Here is a 19,084-nt window from a genome sequence, read left to right on the forward strand (position 1 = left end):
ATATATATATATATATATATATATATATATATATATATATATATATATATATATTTATGTGCTAAAATTTGTTATACATTTAGAAAAATTCCTAATATTAAAAGATAATATTTTATATTTAATTAATTTAAAATGGAAAATCTCATTCGTCAATTTTGCTTAAGTGTCATTTAAATTATTTAATTCTAAAAGAAATTAATAATCTCGTATTTAATTGGCTACCACTAAAATTTATTATCCTACATGGCGCGCTGAAAAAATTAAATCCTACGTGGCTCTTTAAAAACTCGGGAAAAAACTCCCCTTTATATATATATATATATATATATATATATATATATATATATATATATATATACTAGTTTTGTGCCCCGTGCGATGCCCGGGTTGTTTATTGAATTTTAAGATAAATTTTTAATCTATATACTTTTAAAATATCAAATTTTAAAATATATCATTGATATAAAATTAGTTAGGAATTGATATGCTTTTGTGACGATTTGCTATCTAGTAAGCATGTAATGACTAATACTAATGTTGGTGGAAATGTTCGATTTAATATATTAAAAAAAAAAATTTAAAAAAAAGTATCAAAAAATAAATTAAATAAAATAAATGTTCAAAGCCCATTGGGTTGACCCGAACCCAAAACTTTGGACAAGGGTTGAACATTTCTTGACTCGTAACTTGAAGTGACCCAATTCGAGATGACTCATGACCTGGTCCTAATTGAGTCGAAACCATGAAGTAACCCAATTCAAGATGACTCATGACCCAATCCTAATTGACATTGCTACCTAGTAATAAAAATCTATTAGATTGTGAAGTATATTATTTTAACCGATTAGTATATATTATAAATGGATGTTTTACGCTTGAGCTACTCCCTTCGCTCCAAAAATATTATGATATAAAAAATAAATTTATATGATAGTTTTTGAGAATTATAATCTAATAATTTTTTTGAATAAAATTATAATTAAATTTGTGCATCTGAAATATTGGTATTTAATCGAAAATAAAAATCTAAATTAACAATTATATCCTAAAATTCTATCTAAATAAAATTCTAAACTAACTTTTTTATCTTCGAAAGTCTATTTAAATCTATCCAACGTGGCGCAACACTTGGCGAAAAGTTGACACGCCAAGTGTCGTTGTCTCGTGACCTGGCTAAAAGTTTAGCTTTATATATTAGTTATATGATATATTAGATTGGATAATAAATACTCTTCTAATTTGGAAAAACCTTGATCATTGTGGATGAAATTTGACATTGGTGAATACTTTCTTTTACATCATTTTTTGATTCAATTAACATTCCACAAGGGACCTTTCGATCTAATGTAGTTTTAAAATCGTACAAAATTTTAATGCACTTGGTTGTAGATATAAGATTGACCTATTATGTATTAAAATAGCATGCATTAAAAAGTGCATTGCATATAAGCTTAACTTTAAAGGACTATTCATTTTACGTAAACAAATTGTTACCATATCTTTTGCATGATCGTGTTTCACCTAAATCACAATTTCCCATATAATTTGGCCAATTGTTATTGTTGATTTCCTCAACTTTGACTTCACTGGTGTTAGCATGTTGATGTTATCTATCTACGGCGGCAAATACGGTGGTGCAAGAGTGTCGTCACTACGTTCCAACCTCCAGCATCAATGAACCATCAACACAATGGGCCCCATGGTTGCAAGATAAAAGTTTGGATCCACCTTAGTCAATGGGATATGCATAAAGTTTTGTATGTTTAACCCGCGTAACATGTCATTGTTAAGCATATTATATATGCAAGGGAAATGAAGACTTCAAATTACCTGATGGTGCATGTGATACATTAAATCCTGGTATCGAGTTTATATCCTTCATCTAACATCCAAAATGCATAGTTAGCTATTGTTCCTTAATAATGGATTATGCATTTTAGATGTTAGATGAAGGATGTAAACTTGATATCATGATTTAATGTATCACATGCAACATCAGGTAATTTGAAGTCTTCATTTCCCTTGCATATATAATATGCTTAACAATGATGTTACACGTACAGAATTTTATGCATATCCCATCGACTATGGTGGATCCAAACTTTTACGACCCTGCAACCATAGGGCCCATTGTGTTGATGGTTCATTGATGGTAGAGGTTGGAACATAGTGACGACGCTCTAACCCCACTGTATTCGCTGTCGAAGATAGATAACATCAACCATATGCTAACACCAATGAAGATAAAGTTGAGAGAAATTAACAATATCGAATGGTCTGATTACATGAGAAATGGTGGTTTGATGAAGCATGGTCATGCATAAGTTATGGAAGCAGTTTTTTTGAGTCAAATGTATAGCCCTTTTTAAATTTATCCTATACGAACAATGCATTTTCAATGCATGCTATATGCTATATGCTATAATGGTTATTTGGTTACTATAACGTTGTATTACAATAAAGAAAAACAAAGAGGAAGTAATATTAAGTAGAAATAATTATGTAAAAAGTCAATAAAAAAAATGAGTGAGACTAGGTTCTTTTTAAGCAACCAATGATATTATACTTCATATACACAATTGTTATTATAAAAAAATGTATGGATGATCTTAGAGTATGGATGGAGGAGGTCCCCAGTGAATTAGCTAAATTTGTATTTGATGATTTAAACCTCTTGGTTGAGTAATAAAATGCTGCGTACAGTTTCTGTCCAAAAAAAAAAAATAAAAATAAAAAAATGTTCATAAAGTCCTAAATCTAGATAATTTTGTTTAAGGTGTTAAAAAACTTATACTTCATGGTTGGAAATTTAAAATATATTGATCTATTATGGTTGTCGGTTGACACTGTGATAGAAAATGAAAAAAACTTGAAGTACAAATTACATGTAGAAATTGTTATGTACATCCGGGTGTACAGTGCACGACCAAGGGTGTTGTTTGCTCATTTTGAAGATTATTGCTTATTTTATCATCAAATGAGCAAACAAATACCATTGGATGTACCATGCTCCCGGAAATATATATAATAACAATATCTCAATTATATGTGTTGTTTAAAAAGGATCTAGATAGTTTTACTCAAAGGCCCCGTTCACCTTACCTTATTTTTGCTGAACTAAAATTATTTTTACTAAAGTTAAATTATTTTTATTGAACTTAATTTATTTTTACTGAAATAAAATGATTTTTGCTGAACTGAAATTATTTTTTGCTAAAGGTAAATTTTTTTTTTTTTTTTACTGATTTTCTATTACTCCGTATATCTCTTCTTTATAAGTTATAACTATTGAATTTTACTGAATGAACTTATTATTATTGAATTGAAATTATTTTTACTGAGATGAAATTATTTTTACTGAACGGAAATAATTTTTACTGAACTGAAATTATTTTAACTTAATATTTTTTTAAGGTGAAGTGAATAGGGCCAAATTGTAAAATAAGACCCTGTTCACTTCACCTTAAATTAATAATATTTAGTAAAAATACTTTCATTTAAGCAAAATTAATTTCAGTTCAGTAAAAATAAATTCAGTTCAGCAAAAATAATTTCGAATCATAAAATTAATTTCAATTCAGTAAAAACCAGTAAACTTAAAGAATAAATATAATAGATAATCAATAAAATTAATTTTAGTTCAGCAAAAATAATTTCAGTTTAGTAAAATTAGTTTCTGTTTAGTTAAAATAATTTAAATTCAGCAAAAATAATGTTAGTTTAGTAAAAATAATTTTAGTTCAGCAAAAATAAGGTGAAGTGATCAACGGGGCCTAATTTTGAAATTTTCACCTAAAAAAGGTCTATTATAATTTAGTGCTTGTTCTTATTTACTGAAATGAGCTGAATTGAACTGAAATGAACTAAAATGATTGGAGCTGAACTAAACTGAACTGAACTGATTGGAGCTGAACTGAATTGAACTGATTGGAGCTGAACTGAACTAAACTGAACTGAAATTAAGCTGAAGTGAACATGCCCTTACTTGTGTAAGGCTCTGTTTAGTGTTCACGTCACCTCAAAAAAAATATTCAGTAAAAATAAGTTCAGTTCAGTAAAAATCAGTAAAATATAATAGAAATTCAGCAAAAATAATTTCAGTTCAGTAAAATTAATTTTGGTTCAGTAAAAATAATTTAAGTTCAGGAAAAAAAAATTCAGTTCAATAAAAATAATTTCAGTTCAGCAAAAATAAGGTGAATTGAACAGTGTCTAATGGAGAAATATGATGACATGTATTAAGATTTTTACATGTATTTGATTGCATCTTTTTAAAGGGTATTTTCTTGCTTATTTGATATCTTTTTCTCATTTCAAAATCTTCAAATCCACCCAAAAAAAAAAAAAAGAAATCAAATCAAATCAAATATTGGATGCATCTATTTCTAGCCACACCGAAGAGCATTTCAAAGGTTTTGAATATGATTAATTTATATGCTTAAATTACATAGCAAAAAACATAATTTTACATTTTTCAATTGAATACATTTAGGGCCTATTGACTTCAGCTTAACTTCAGTTTAGTTCAGTTCAGTTCAGCTCCAATCAGTTTAGTTCAGTTCAGCTCCAATCAATTCAGTTCAGTTCAACTCAGCTCCTAATTTCCTTCTCTCATAAAATATTCATTTCAGCTCTATTCAGTTCAGTTCAGTTCAGTTTAGTTCAGCTCCAATCAATTCAGTTCAGCTTAGTTCAGTAAATGTGAACATGCCAAAAAAAAATCCCTACAGATCATCCACATCATCTATTCTATTTAAAAATGATTTTAGTTTTAGGATGTGAACAAAACCGCTAAATGAATTATCGGTTTTACCTTATAACCACTAATTCAATTAGCGGTTTATATGAGTAAAACAAATCACCGTAAAACCGCTAATTATTGGTTTTATGTAAGGTGAAACTAGTAATTCAATTACTAAAATTAAGTGAATTTACTAATTAGCCCTCCAATATGCATCTCAAACAAATAGTAGCTATGCGCCTAGTTGCACTTAACACAAAGCAATATGAATTTAAGGCGTAGTTTATGCACTATAAATGCTAAAAAAAATGTTCCAATCTTATTTTGTTTTTTTTTTTTTAAAAAAGAAATGGTCCAATATATTTGAGGGATTTCCATGGATATGGCTAAAAGAACTAAAATTTCCTCAATTGCTCTACTTTTTATCAAAATTAGGGCAGTTAACGCACATGATGCGCGCGCCATAGCTAGTCATATCCGGAATCTCTTTCGGTTGGCCTTACATCACAAATTTAGTTATTGGCAATATTATTAATGAGAGAAAATACATGAACACATATATTTAGGGGTATAAATGTCCACACGCTATTCTTAAGAGTAAAAAAAAGGTAATTATTTGTTAATGAGGGCAATTAAGTAAATAAACATTTTAGATGGTATAATTATCCAAACACTATTTATTTAAAAAACTTGTACATATTAATGAGGGAGAATATGTAAATACACATTTTGAAGGGTATAATTGGCATCACATTATTTATAAGAGTAATCTTGTACTTTTTGTTGGTACAATGGTATTTTTAATTTACTATTATACTTACCGTGGTTTTTTTAATGTACTATTATACATGTATTTTATACTATTAGAGTATAAGTTGTTTTAATTAGTGGTACTATTTATAATCATTATAGGTAACAGTGGTATTTTATACAATATCTGTACCACTAGAAAAAAAAAATTACTACTCTTCTGTCTTGTAGCTACTATTTACTTGCCATGTAAATAGCAGTCATGTGCCAATACTTAACCCTTCGTGCTAATGCGATCCTTGTAGAGTTGTAGGTGGTACTCCCTTTAATTCTTTTTATGTGTCATGATGTTTGGATTCTTGCATTGTTTGTATATATGGAGTAACTAATGCAGTGTTGTAATAAAACAATGTCTCAATACCAAAAAAAAACTCCATTATATATTCGGAAATTCAAAACATACTTATCTAAAAAGATCTCCCATAAATTAAATAATTATTGTTGAAATATTACTCCTATGATATTTAACGAGATTCCATTTCCAGCAAGCTTGTGACATATATTAATAGGAGTACATGGATGCAAACATAAATCGGCAATAGATGAACACAATAAATTGCCAATTAAATTGGACATCATACAAAGGGTGACTTGGTTGACATTTCAAAATTAGTTTTGAGGTAATCTTTCACATCTTTCTTTATGTTTTTAGTAAATAAGTGAACTTACTATCTAAAAGAGCCAAAACAAAGTTCTTTTTAAAGTAGATAAACATAAAGCTAGAAAGATATATTTGATGTATTATCATGCATTATGTATTTCTAGCATGGAAAGAGCCCAAACAAACTTCTATACGAGTATGAAACAATTATACAAGTGGGACTTAAATTCATGACAAAAGTTTGGTTTCATCTTCTCTATTTTCATGTATGTTTTAATAAGTGGTACTAAAACAACTAAACAAGCTCTTATATATGTAAAGTAAACTATCATTCATGGGTTATATCACACAATATTCATAACTTTTGATATTGTCTATTTCATTTCATATGTAGTTTCTATAAACAGTACAAATGTCATTGGCCAACAGATCAAAAGAACAAACTTACCCTCAACCAAAACCAACTATAAAACTTTATCACAAGTAATACATGCTCTTCTTCTAAATCCTACCAAAAGGAGCTTGAACTTCTCACCTTCTTTTTTGCATAACATCTCTTTCATCCTTCATTTTCCTTCTAGAAGCCAAAATAATTGTCAAGATTAACAAAAATGGAGAAGAAAAATGCAATTAAAGATGAGGCTTTGTTGCAACACCCTTATCTTCTTGTGTTAGTTGTTGTATTAGGGTTTATTATAATGGATCCATTTGAATTGGGTCCTTTGGGAGGGTATGAGTTCAAGCCTATTAAGAATCAAATTGCACCTTACAATGAAGTAATGAAAAATTGGCCTAGAGACAATCAAAGTCGATTGGGCCAACACGGTAAATTGGAGTTTGTTGATCAAGTTTTTGGCCCAGAATCATTAGAGTTTGATAAATTGGGCCGTGGCCCATATACCGGATTGGCAGATGGTCGAGTTGTAAGGTGGATGGGTGAGAAAATTGGGTGGGAAACATTTGCGACAGTGACATCAACCTGGTTAGTTTTCTCTACTATGCAATGCTTTAACCAGTAATTATATCGGTTTACAATAAGTTAGGTCTCAGTCTTGAGAGAAGACAATCTAACAATAAATGTGTGCTTTTCTTTACTCGAAAAACCATATCAGTTTACATTATGATACTTTAACTATTTTCAAAGATTTTAAATCACTTCATTTAATGTAATTGTTGAGATTACTTAAATTTTGCTAATGCATTTTGAAAGGTCAATGAAATTATGTGGGAAAGGAGTTGACTCAACAACAGCAAAGCAATGGAAGTTTGAGCAATTATGTGGGCGCCCATTGGGCCTTAGGTTCGATCAAGAAACAGGAAATTTGTACATTGCTGATGCATATTATGGGCTTCTTGTTGTTGGGCCTGAAGGTGGTCTTGCTACTCCTTTGGCAACCCATGTTGATGGAGATCCCATACTTTTTGCAAATGATCTTGATATTCACAAAAATGGCTCCATTTTCTTCACTGATACTAGCAAGAGATACAATAGAGTGTAAGTATATCTTCTTCATTTTGTATCAATGATTCAAATGTACCTAAATACGCCAAAAATCACTTAGTTATGTCTTGGAGATGTATATATATCACTACTTGTTTGTGTAGTAACTCGTATTTTATATTATTCTGTCAACTATATCAAGTTACTTTCTCTGTTTCAAAATACTTATACGATGAAGTTTTAAAGGTGTCGATATTTTGGATTATTACAGGCACCACTTCTTGATATTATTGGAGGGAGAAGCCACAGGTAGGCTGCTAAGATATGATCCATCTACCAAAGAAACACATGTTGTATTGGATGGCTTGGCTTTTCCTAATGGAGTTCAATTATCAAAAGATCAAACTTTTCTCCTCTTTACTGAAACTACTAATTGCAGGTTATAATCATACTCCTTTCACTCTAATGACATGTTTTTTGTTTACTAGTAATAGAAACACTTCGCTAATCTCTAAATAATAAACCATGTTTCTATTTGGACCGTCACAAAAATAAGAACCAGATAATTATGATATTTTAACTCAATTTCCTAAACATGGCCTAGATAATTTTTTAGATCATAACTCATATGACGAGTGATTAGTATTTTAGTACAATATTTTCGACGGCTGATGCTAAGAAACTTGTTACATGTAACGCAGGCTTATGAAGTTGTGGCTTGAAGGTTCAAAAACAGGACAAGTAGAGGTGGTAGCAAACTTGCCAGGATTTCCAGACAATGTAAGACTAAACGAAAAGGGCGAATTTTGGGTAGCTATAGATTGTTGCAGGACAGCACCACAAGAGGTGATGATCAACAACCCGTGGCTAAGGCGAATGTATTTTCGGCTGCCACTACCCTTGAAGATCCTGGCTAGGCTAATGGGGATGAAGATGTACACGGTGATTTCGCTCTTCAATGAGGATGGGAAGATCATTGAAGTGTTGGAAGATAAACAAGGTGTTGTGATGCAATTAGTGAGTGAAGTTAGAGAGGTTAATGGTAAACTTTGGATAGGAACTGTGGCTCATAACCACATTGCTACTCTGCCTTACCCTGCATTAGTTTAAGCCAAATTAGGGTGGTTTTGTTCATGTATGTTGTTTTTTCTAAGGAGAGTTGTGTTGATGTTTTGGAATTTCATGTAAGAGCTTGATTTATTAGATTTTAGAGTGATTATTGATTGAATAATACATAAATTAAACATTATACGTAATCTAATAGCTCATGAAATGACGTGCAATTAGATTTGACAAAACTGACTCATACTTGATTACTCAATTCAAAACCTAATTTAAGATTTCAAAGTGAGCTAAAAAAACTAAACGCCTGCGGTAAATTAAAGAATCTAGTACAAAAGTGACCTCATTTAAGATGATAAGAATTACTCCATTTGACATTACATTATGTACAAAAGTTTAATTAATTACCATCTTAGAAGATTATGAAATCTAATGACAGGTTCTTTCCCGGATTGAATGAGCTCAAGAATGACAAAATCTCCTATTTTGAAGTCATTGGCTACATATAAACCTCGCAATTTTCCAATATAAGCATATTTTCCCTTGGTATATTCGAAAGGTAGCACCCATTTACGTCCTTTTTCATCTATTATCCCCACGTATTGCCTCTTGTCTAGCCCATTTTTTCTTGCAAAATCCAATGGAATGAACTGCACAATTACACCATAATTATAATAGGTGACACAAAATATATATAGTACTTAGTAAATAGTACTAACTCATACAAGGATTTTTCGTCTTTAATATACATAACAACTTCAAATGGAGGAAGTATATTTATTACCCATCTAAGGTAATCTAACACGACAATATGTCACGTACGTGTTTATTTATACATACAACTAAAGTACACTTACCAGTTGAGCTGACTTGTAGCTATGATTCATCAAAACAAAAGTACAATAAGGATGCCCGGTTGATTTAAAACCAATATTTTTCTGCTCTTGAACCTTGTTGTTCTCTGTTCTATTTGATAACCTTTCATCGACATCTGCATACGAATTGCTAATAAAATCGACATATAACCAAAATATTTACTCCGTAACATCTATATGCTCCTCCTTTCATTTCTAAAAATTCTTTCTATTTAAAGAGTGACTATATAACATAAAAGGTAAAATAAAAAATAAAAAAATAAAAAAAAAGAAATTTTGCCAACAACTATCATTTAAATATTCACTTTTGAGAACAACTACCATATTTTTTTTTTTTTTTTTGAAAAAACTACCACGGAAACTTTGAGTAGCACTACCACAATTAATTTTCCGGCAAGAATCTCCGGTTGAGAGAGCTTATTTTATAAGATTTCAATCAATTGCGGTAGAGAAAACAAGGAAATTCGGTAGCCAAACATAATTACATGTAAATTGTCATTAATTCTGCATTGTAAATGTTTTAATTTCTCAATTGAATATTAAAATTAGGGTTCATAAGCAAAAAATTGAATTTAGGGTTTTGCAAAATTGGGGAATTTAGGGCAATTGATGTGTATTACCTAATTCAGGGTTAATGTAGGCCAATATTGTCACTTAATTTGGACTTTTTTAGCGGAAAATTTTATAAAATATGCCCTGAAACGGAGATTTTTTTCCGGAAAAACAAAATGTGGTGCTATTCAAAGTTTTTGTATTTTTGTTGTAGTTTTTTCAAAACAAAAAAAAAATGGTAATTGTTTTCAAAAGTGATCATTTAAATGGTAGTTGAAAACAAAATTTCCATAAAAAAATTAAAGTTTTATCAAGCGTCGAAAATTCGTGCTTACGAGCAGTAGGATCAACAATAACTGAAACGTCGAAAACCAAGTAACCTTGATATTTTAACTCCAAGAAATCACCAATTTGCAAATCATGGTCTTCGCAAAATTTCTCCCACCCATCTTTGAATTGAACCGTACTTTTACTAAACTCGAAATTCACATCCCAAATTTTCTTGCTCTTATCTCTTAATAAGATCATTTTATCCTCTTCAATTTCTGATCCTACAGAAAGATTTGTCGGCTTTGGGATTGACTGCACGCAAAGGAAAATAAATGTTACACAGAGAATTTTAGCATATCATTTATTTCTTTTGCTAAGACGAAAAAAAAAAAAAGATACAGATTATTTAAAAATTCTATGGTATTCATCTTTAAAATGACTATTATTATACTGATTTTTTATTGGCTGATTTTTCATTAATTTTTTATGTCAAAATTAATTATAAATATTTTTAATTTTTGAAATTTATTTTTTAATATTTTAATGGTCAATTTATGAATTATTTTTAAATTTCAGTAATAATAAAAACTTAGAAATATTACTCCCTCCGTCCCCGACAGAACGACCCATTTGGGTTGATTTCGCGGGTATTAAGAAAGTTAAATAAAAAGAAGTAAAAATGTATTGGAAAGATAAATTTACATGGGGTTTGTAAAAAAGTAGAGAGATAAAGTAATAAAAGTATATAGGGAAACAAAATTTTATATAGGAAAACTGATTTTGCACAAATATTATTGTAAATTGGTGGGGATTTTAATGCAAATGGGTCATTCTTTTTGGGATTAAAATTAGGCCAAATAAGTCGTTCTTTCGGGGACGGAGGTAGTATTAAAATATTAATTCAAAATTAATAAATGTATTTTAAAAATTAAATAGATGATTTATAATTAATTTTGACATTAAAAAATGAATCAAAATCAGCCAATAAAGAATTAGTATAATGATAGTCGTTTTAAGGATGACTACCATATAATCATCAGAAATTATTACACCTATATGAAATATTTGTGGTAATGATAGTGTAACATAACTTAGAATCATGTACGTCAGATAAAATAAAAATGAGAAAAGCTTTTAGGAATGACCCAAAAATTAAATTAAAACAATTAAATCACATAATCTTTAACGGACAGAGAGAGTAAGGAGGATGAAGTAATAAATCGTTACTCCCTCTGTTTTTAAATACTTGTTCCATTTCTCCATGCGCGGAGTTTTACGAGAAATTGGAGAAAGTACTTCGTAATAAAATATGGAGATAGTGGTGTAGGTGGAAGAATAAAAAAATTGTAAAAAGATTTCCAAATAAGGAAATGGAGCAAATATTTAAAAATGACCGAAAAAAAAAGTGAAGCAAGTATTTAAAAACGGAGAGAGTATTAGACTTCTTACTAGTGCAACTGACTTGTAGCTGCAATTATGTAGAACAAAAGTACTTGGTCTAGATCCCATATTTCTTTGCTCTAAAACGTTGTTATTTTTCTCCCTTGACGACCCTACATGCACATCTGCATAGACATTGCTAATAATTTAACTTAACATATAACAAAAAATAAATAAATTACTTGTACTTTGTATTATCTTTTGTATGAACTCATTCGTTTCTAAAAGTTCTTCCAGTTTTATCCGTTATTTATTTCACAATAAAAACCGAACATAAACACATACCTTTGGCTTCATTAAGAGTGGCACCAGAATTATTTCTCGAGCCACAAGAGCTTAAAGCTTGCACTATTACGTAGTTAAATTGATTAGATTCATCATCAATTGTTGCAAATTCGCGCTCACAAGCTGTAGAATCAAAGACGAAAACGTCGAAAACCCAGTAACCTTGATGCATAAACACCAAAAGATCACCAATTTGCAAATCATGGTCATTGCAAAATTTCTCCCATCCATCTTTGAATTGCACCTTATTATTAATTAACTCAATCTTAATATCCCAAATTTTCTTACTTTTGTCTCTTAATAAGGCCATTTTCTCTCCAATTTCTGCTCCTAAACCAAGATATTTGTAAAATGACTTCGGTATTGACTGCATGCAAAGGTAAAATAAAATATTACTTAGCAAAATGTAGATACTACGTTTAGTATTTCTTTTGATTAAGAAGGACAAAATTCGTAAAAGAATGAAAATTACACCCCGTTTATACGACATGAGAAATAGTTGTCATGCTGATAGTGAAATTTAGATTAGGACAGAGAATAGTTTAAGGCGGACTTACAAAATTAGAAAGAAAACCGGGGATGAGAGGCTGAAAAAAGTGTGGTTTCCTAGGGTGGAATAACCTCATTTAGCTTCTCTAGAGAAATGTTCTTGTGTAATTTTGTTTGCTTGATGTAAACTCAATGTTTTTTACAAATACTCTTGTGTAAATTTATATGGATGGAAAAGGGTATACCCCTTAATGCTCTCTTTCTCCGTACCAAAAAGAAAATTATATTTTTTTCTGTTTTATAAATTATAATACTTTGACCAAACACATTTAATTGTACTCCGTAGTATAGTACACAATTTTGACTATATCTTCAATATTGTCTATTAAAATAAATTACAAAATGTTAATATTATGATAATTTATCTACTTGTATCTAATCCTTCACCATATTGCATGATAACATTTTTTTTACATTAGTGAAAAAAAAAAAATTCCAAATTAAAGTCAGTGTAAAAGTCAAATTATTACATTTTAAAAAAATAAAATAAAGAGAGCAATATTTAAAAAAAAAAAAAATGGTTTGGTTGAACTCAAAACGTTAACTCAATGTTTCATTCAGTACAATATAATCTAAGCATATTTACATAGAAATTGTTGTAGATTATGTAGTCTCTTTTAGTCATCTTACATACACCCATCAAGAAATTGATCATTTTGTTGAGATAAGTTTCTCTAACTCCGTAATTTCTTTTATTATTCGATAATTTAGGTTTTAGTATTAAGGGAAGACAAACCTAATCTTTCCGATTATACGGTTTTCTTAAAAAAAATCTTGTACATTAAAAGCACTAGCTAGAGGCTAGAGGCTAGAGGTAGATAAACGAGGTACTAATATTGGAGGGGTGGGCTAGGCATTGATTGTGGGTAAATGTGGGTAGTTGGGTCTTGACTATTTGGGGAAGTATTAAGGAAGTTGGACTTTGGATTCAAATACTTCTGAGTTCTGACAATGACTTTTGAACTGGTGAAAAATCACATACATTTTGGTCGGGGACTAAGGGAGGTCAAACCGTCAAACCGATGGATAAAGTTGGAAGTAGGGGTGCTTATCGAGTGAGTCGATTACGAGTTGGGGGTGCTCAACTCAACTCGAAAACTTTTTACATGTGCTCAACTCGTGCTCGCTAAAGTTTCGAGCAAATAAAACCTGCTCGACTCGTGCTCGTTAAAGTTTCGAGTCGAGTCGAGTAGCTCACAATCTGCTCGTTAAAATTTTGGTCCTTCTATTATTATATGCCTTTATTTATTTTTTGTTCAATTTATATTGCTTTCCTTATTATATATAGATTTTATTAAAAATTCACACTTTCTTTTTTTATGATATAAATTAAGGCTTAATAAGTGTCAAATTTGTTTAAAGATAGTAACTTTGTTTGTAAATTCTATACTTCCTCCGTTCTTTTATTATTGCACCACTTGCTTTTTTAGGAAGTTTCACAAATATTGCACCATTTTCTCTTTAGGAAAAAAATTATTTGTGTTCACACTACAAATACCCAACATACCCTTACTTTTTCACACTTACTTTTTAGTTTATCAATATGTCACATGGGCAATTTTGTATTTTTACCTTTCTCTCTCTTACTTTTTTCCACTACCAAAATATTTGTACCCAACCCATATGGTGCAATAATAAAAAAAACGGAGGAAGTATTAATATTATATTATCGAGTTGCTCACGAGCTTATCGAGTCGAGTTAGAGCTTGCTCAACTCGTGCTCGTTAACATCTCGAGTAGAGTCGAATTCGAGTCGAGCTAACTCGAGTCGAGTTTTGACCGAGCGTGACCGAGTCGAGTACGAGTTGCTTGCGAGCTGCTCAACTCAATTAGCACCCCTAGTTGGAACATTTCTTACTTCAACCGAACATTTCTTGCTAGTAAAACTGTCAACACGGTTTGACAGTTCGATTTTGATTTGGTTTGAAATCGGTTCGGTTTGAAAACGTTTCGGTTTTAAATCGATTTAAGTGTCTTATGGGTCGGTTTTGGTTTAGTTTATTCTTGAGCTGTTTTAATTCAGTTCAAGTAGTAAACGGTTCAGTGCAGACGGGTTGTGGTTTGTTAACGATTCGATGTAAAGGGTTTTATCTTGATTCACACGGTTTTGGGTTAAAAACGGTCCAATTCTTTTTCGGTCCAGTTTAGAACGGCTTTTGGGTTAGATTCGATTTCGGGTTAAAAACGGTCCGGTTTTATTTCAGTTCGGTTTAGAACTGGTTTGGTTTCGATACGGTTTAACATTATTCGGATAGGTTCGGTTTCGGGTTTACCAAAATACGGTTCGGACCGACTTTTGATTTCAAAAAATCGGTTTTTAAACGATTCGGTTCTCATTCAGGTCAGTTGGTTACTTGGTTTCGGGCACTTAATCGATTTCGGTTTGAAATTTGACAGTGCTACTTGCTAGTGCTTTTAATTAGGGGTGTCCAAAATTTACCCGACCTGAAAGGTTTATCTAAAGCCGAAATATTTTCGAACTAGTTGGACCCGAAAATTTTTAATCCAAATCCAATCTGGAATCAACCTGAAGTTAACTCGAAATCGATTTCACCTGGAAGTTTACGATCCAAACCCAACTTGGTATCGATTCATTATCTATCCGAAACCAATAAAACCCGACAATTCAAGACTTGGATTCGATTTAACCCGAAACGAAATCTACCCGAAACCATTTATACCCAAAAAAAACCTTATTTTACCCGATTAAAAACTACCCGCGACCCTATTGAACCCGACCCAAAACTTATGACTTAATTAGTTAACGACTTTTTGATAATAGTGGAGCTGAGACCGAGAGATTTTGAATATAAAGTGTAGTTAATGGGGTTTATATTTAATTGTTTGTAGAAGAGAGAAATTATACTAACAATTAAAAAATGGGGTTGATAGGATTGAAAGATATTAAAATACTTGTATAGAAAGTAGCTCTATAATGAGTTTAAAATTACATGATTGATTTGAACTGAGATCTAATATTGAAACTGAATTGATTTGAACTAAGATCTAACCGAATCTGAAATGACCTGATTCAAAGTCTATAAAATCCATTTTGATCCAAATAAACCCAATTAAATCCGACTCCGAGCTTACTTGAACTCGATATGACTCGACCCGAATTTGACTTGACCCAATTTCGATTTGTACCTAACCATACCTTGACCCACCTTTGACTCGAATATAATTAAGCTTGACCCGATTTGATTTGGTTTGTTAGGATAAAATGACCCGTCATATCCAACCCCAAACACCCCAACCCATCGTGAGTCAACCCAAACTCCATCTGGGTACCCAATTTGACACTAATAGTTTTAATGTAAAAGGTGCAAGTGCAACAATCAACACAAGGCTATACTTATTTATTTATTTATTTATTTATATTTTATTTATTTATTTTTTGGCAACCAGAAAAAAAACAACCAACAGCTATGGCCTTCTATTTTTTTTATAACGAGAAAGACCCAACTAAACGCAACATTAAGAATGGTGTCCTTAATATTTTACTAACGGAATTTGCTTAAACTAAAGTTACTTTATCAAGTATTACTAGGTCTAGTACATAGTGTTTCGGGTACAAACAATGGGACCTTGCCGAAGGTCCTGTGAAGTGGATGAAGACTAACTCGGTCCAAAGAATGCTGGGCCAAGGGTTTCCTGCACAGCAAACACACGTAAACTTACCTCGGGGGTTGTGCCGAGGAAGGCCCCTCCGATGCTGAAGTCAAACAGTGTTTAGAGAGAGAGAAAGCTTATGCAAGGGAATTAATTGCTTGAGGCTCTATGTGAATGAACGTAAGAAGGTATAATTGTTGGCTTTTATACCTGTACTCAACAGGAGGATTGGGCCCAAAGCCGAATAGGCTTGCCATGTTGACCGGACCTTGACCTGATTCTGACTTGGCATGGAATAGAGAGTTGAACCTTTGACCTTGGGCTTGTAATTGAATCATTTATGGGTTAGGCCCAATTGAGACTGAATTGGACCCAAACAACTTGCCCCCCCAGACCCGATTTGGAGGGATGACATGTCGGGTTTTGATTGACGAAAAGGAGGGAAGTAAATGATTTAATTAATCCAAAAAATTTGAATTTAAACTGTAATTAAGGACATAACGGTGGTTTAGAAGATAATGGAGGAAGTTGAACGGATGCTGGGTAGTTAATTTGGAGGGAGTGTGTTTAACGGTTACTTAATGGAGGATTAATGAGAAATTAAAGGCGCGGACTCCCAGAATTCCTTTTTCTGGCAATATACACCGTACTTCGCACTCTCTCCCCTCATTTCTTCACCAAAATCACACTCCAAACTCGCACAAAAAAAACCCTTGATTCCGACTTGAAACTTCACTGAATCTCCGAAATTAAGGCTCCGAAACTGAAATTTTTTGCTCCAGACTTGTGGGTCGGCAACTTCCGCTTCGGATAAAGGTAATTTTCCTCGAATTTTCTTTGATTTTTCTCGAATTTCAAAGTGCTCTCTTGCTTCGACTTTTCTTCTTGAATTTCTGTCATGGCTCGAGGTCGAGAACGACACCCACGAGATAGAATTAGGCGGAGAAGGGGGAATTGCCGCCGTCCCGCTGAATGTGGTGCCTCCCCGAGAAACTGGGGAGGCCGGTACCTCCAGGGCGGCGGCGCCTCGAGGGACAGAAGAGGCGAGCTCCTCCGGCCAACAGGAAGAGGTGGCCGCCGCAGTCTGGGACTTACCCCCTGGGGCTGCTTAATGGGGGAGTCACGAAGATAATTGGGGTCTGATGGAGTATCCCCCATACTATTGGTGGACGAAGAACGGTGAAGCTTATTGCTTTGCCGAATAACTCGAGATCTTCTATGGCATCCTGGAGGATGATGGGTACTAGTGCCGAATGCCTGCCCAAAATGATAGGATCCATCGTCCACCCCCGGGCTATGTGGGGGTGTACACTCGACAATTGCAGTATGGGCTTCGGTTCCCCCTACACCTCTTTGTTGTGGAGGTGCTGAGCAATTATAACATCTCCCTATGCTAGCTGACTCCCGTCAGCATCCGAAGGATGATGACCTACCTCTGGGTGTGTCTGTTCTATCGTCTGCAGCCGAGCATCCATTGTTTTAAAAAGTTGCATCGGCTGGTGTCGAACACCCAGAGCAGGTATGGTGAACACGGCCCTGGCTGGTGGAGAATTGAGAGCCTACCTGGGTATTTAACCATGTGGCCGAACGATAGTTCGGATAAGGACTAGCGAGGCCAGTGGATCTGGGTTAGGGCCCCCTCAGCCTGACCATTACTTGTCACGGCCTGACCCTAAGATGCAAAACCTAAGGCCTAAAGCAGCTGGTGGTGAGGATGACAGGCAACTGAATTATTTCGGGAAAATGGAGAATCCCGTGGGGACTGGCCGAATAAAGTTCGTGCTAGAGTCCTGGCTGCCAGACTCTCACTACGTCTTTTAGGAGTGCATGCTCGTTGTTGTCGGCCTCAGCCGAAAATATAAAGACAGTAAGTACCTTCGGCTAGGGCTGATGACCCACTTAGCTGCCCCTTTTATTATTCCTTTCAGCGCTTCAGCGTGTTTTTTGCTTTGCACTTATGCTTTATTTTTCTTTTTCTTAGTTTTTCACGAGGGCAATGTCAGCGTAGACTACCGGCGGCTCGGGATAAATGCTGGGAGGATCGTGACCAACAACAAGCCCCCCATCACCGACTCCAAGGATCGACCTCTGCACATTCACTCGAAGAATTTTGTTATTACCCAGGCCTTCGAGTATCTGAAGCAGAAGCCTTGGTGGCATAAAGAGGATCCACTCTTCCTCTTAACCCCTGAAGAAGCAGAAGCTGCTGCTACCGCCGCTGAGGTGTCTCGGGTAGCTAGAGCCTTTGACGGCGGAGAGGGGACTTCCGCTGTTGTAGAGGAGCCGAGGGAGGACTCTGAAGACGCAAGGTTGCTGGAGACCACGGTAAGCTTTCTGACCTAGCAGTTTTCCTTCTTTCTCTTCTCTTTTTTTTTCTCTCTTTTTTTTTTTTTTTTTTTTGGTTCTCACGTCTTGCCCCCCTGTCCTCTTCTGAAGCAGGACGAGGAGGAAGAGGAGAGAAATTACCTTGAAGGGGAGGATCAGCCCGGACAGGAGGAGGTTTATTTTGAAAAGGAGGTCCCCTCAGACGAAGAGGGACTGATGCTGAACCGAAAAAGAATTGTCATCAACCCTGGAAGATTCCGGGAAGCACCAATTCCGAAGAGGCCTCGGATTGATGATGACACAATCAATGACCCTTAGGCGGCCGATGCTCCTCCGAAGACCCCGATCGTCGAAGGTGGCGACCCTGAAAAGACTCCTCCCCAGCCTGAAATTCGTGAGGAGGAAGAGGTTATCCAACAGACCCCTGAGCAAGCTGCTGAAGCTTAGGGGGTTCCAGATACCGCGCCTTCCCCACAGCACATGGCGGCCTCCTTCTCAGCCGAAATTCAACTTGAGGTTGA

At 33.6% G+C, this 19,084-nt stretch overlaps 2 protein-coding genes across 2 annotated transcripts; one reads left to right on the forward strand and one right to left on the reverse strand.

Annotated features, from left to right (window-relative positions):
- Positions 1-6,763: 6,763 nt before the first annotated feature.
- Positions 6,764-8,707, forward strand: LOC145580763 (protein STRICTOSIDINE SYNTHASE-LIKE 13-like). Its single transcript, XM_081637874.1, has 4 exons — positions 6,764-7,134; positions 7,363-7,647; positions 7,865-8,032; positions 8,295-8,707. Exons 1-4 carry the CDS (start codon positions 6,764-6,766, stop codon positions 8,701-8,703), a joined length of 1,233 nt encoding a protein of 410 aa, XP_081494000.1. The 3' UTR covers positions 8,704-8,707.
- Positions 8,708-9,059: 352 nt separating this feature from the next.
- On the reverse strand, positions 9,060-17,396 carry LOC145580764 (B3 domain-containing protein REM7-like). Its single transcript, XM_081637875.1, has 6 exons — positions 17,334-17,396; positions 12,078-12,444; positions 11,802-11,917; positions 10,418-10,664; positions 9,513-9,646; positions 9,060-9,305 (listed from the first exon to the last, which is right to left on the reverse strand). Exons 1-6 carry the CDS (start codon positions 17,394-17,396, stop codon positions 9,060-9,062), a joined length of 1,173 nt encoding a protein of 390 aa, XP_081494001.1.
- Positions 17,397-19,084: the final 1,688 nt, after the last annotated feature.

Source organism: Chenopodium album, chromosome 15, assembly GCF_948465745.1.
Source record: "Chenopodium album chromosome 15, dcCheAlbu1.1, whole genome shotgun sequence".
Classification (NCBI taxonomy): Eukaryota; Viridiplantae; Streptophyta; class Magnoliopsida; order Caryophyllales; family Amaranthaceae; genus Chenopodium; species Chenopodium album.

What these genes read in the sequence shown, in the direction of transcription:
- LOC145580763 (XM_081637874.1), top strand. Translation starts at nt 6,764, where the DNA reads ATGGAGAAGAAAAATGCAATTAAAGATGAGGCTTTGTTGCAACACCCT. An exon ending in GCGACAGTGACATCAACCTG is followed by an intron (nt 7,135 to 7,362) that starts GTTAGTTTTCTC and finishes GCATTTTGAAAG; the next exon opens with GTCAATGAAATTATGTGGGA. An exon ending in AGCAAGAGATACAATAGAGT is followed by an intron (nt 7,648 to 7,864) that starts GTAAGTATATCT and finishes GGATTATTACAG; the next exon opens with GCACCACTTCTTGATATTAT.
- LOC145580764 (XM_081637875.1), bottom strand. Translation starts at nt 17,396, where the DNA reads ATGGGGGATACTCCATCAGACCCCAATTATCTTCGTGACTCCCCCATT. An exon ending in GCTACAAGTCAGTTGCACTA is followed by an intron (nt 10,665 to 11,801) that starts GTAAGAAGTCTA and finishes CTTTGCGTGCAG; the next exon opens with TCAATCCCAAAGCCGACAAA. An exon ending in GCTACAAGTCAGCTCAACTG is followed by an intron (nt 9,306 to 9,512) that starts GTAAGTGTACTT and finishes GTAATTGTGCAG; the next exon opens with TTCATTCCATTGGATTTTGC.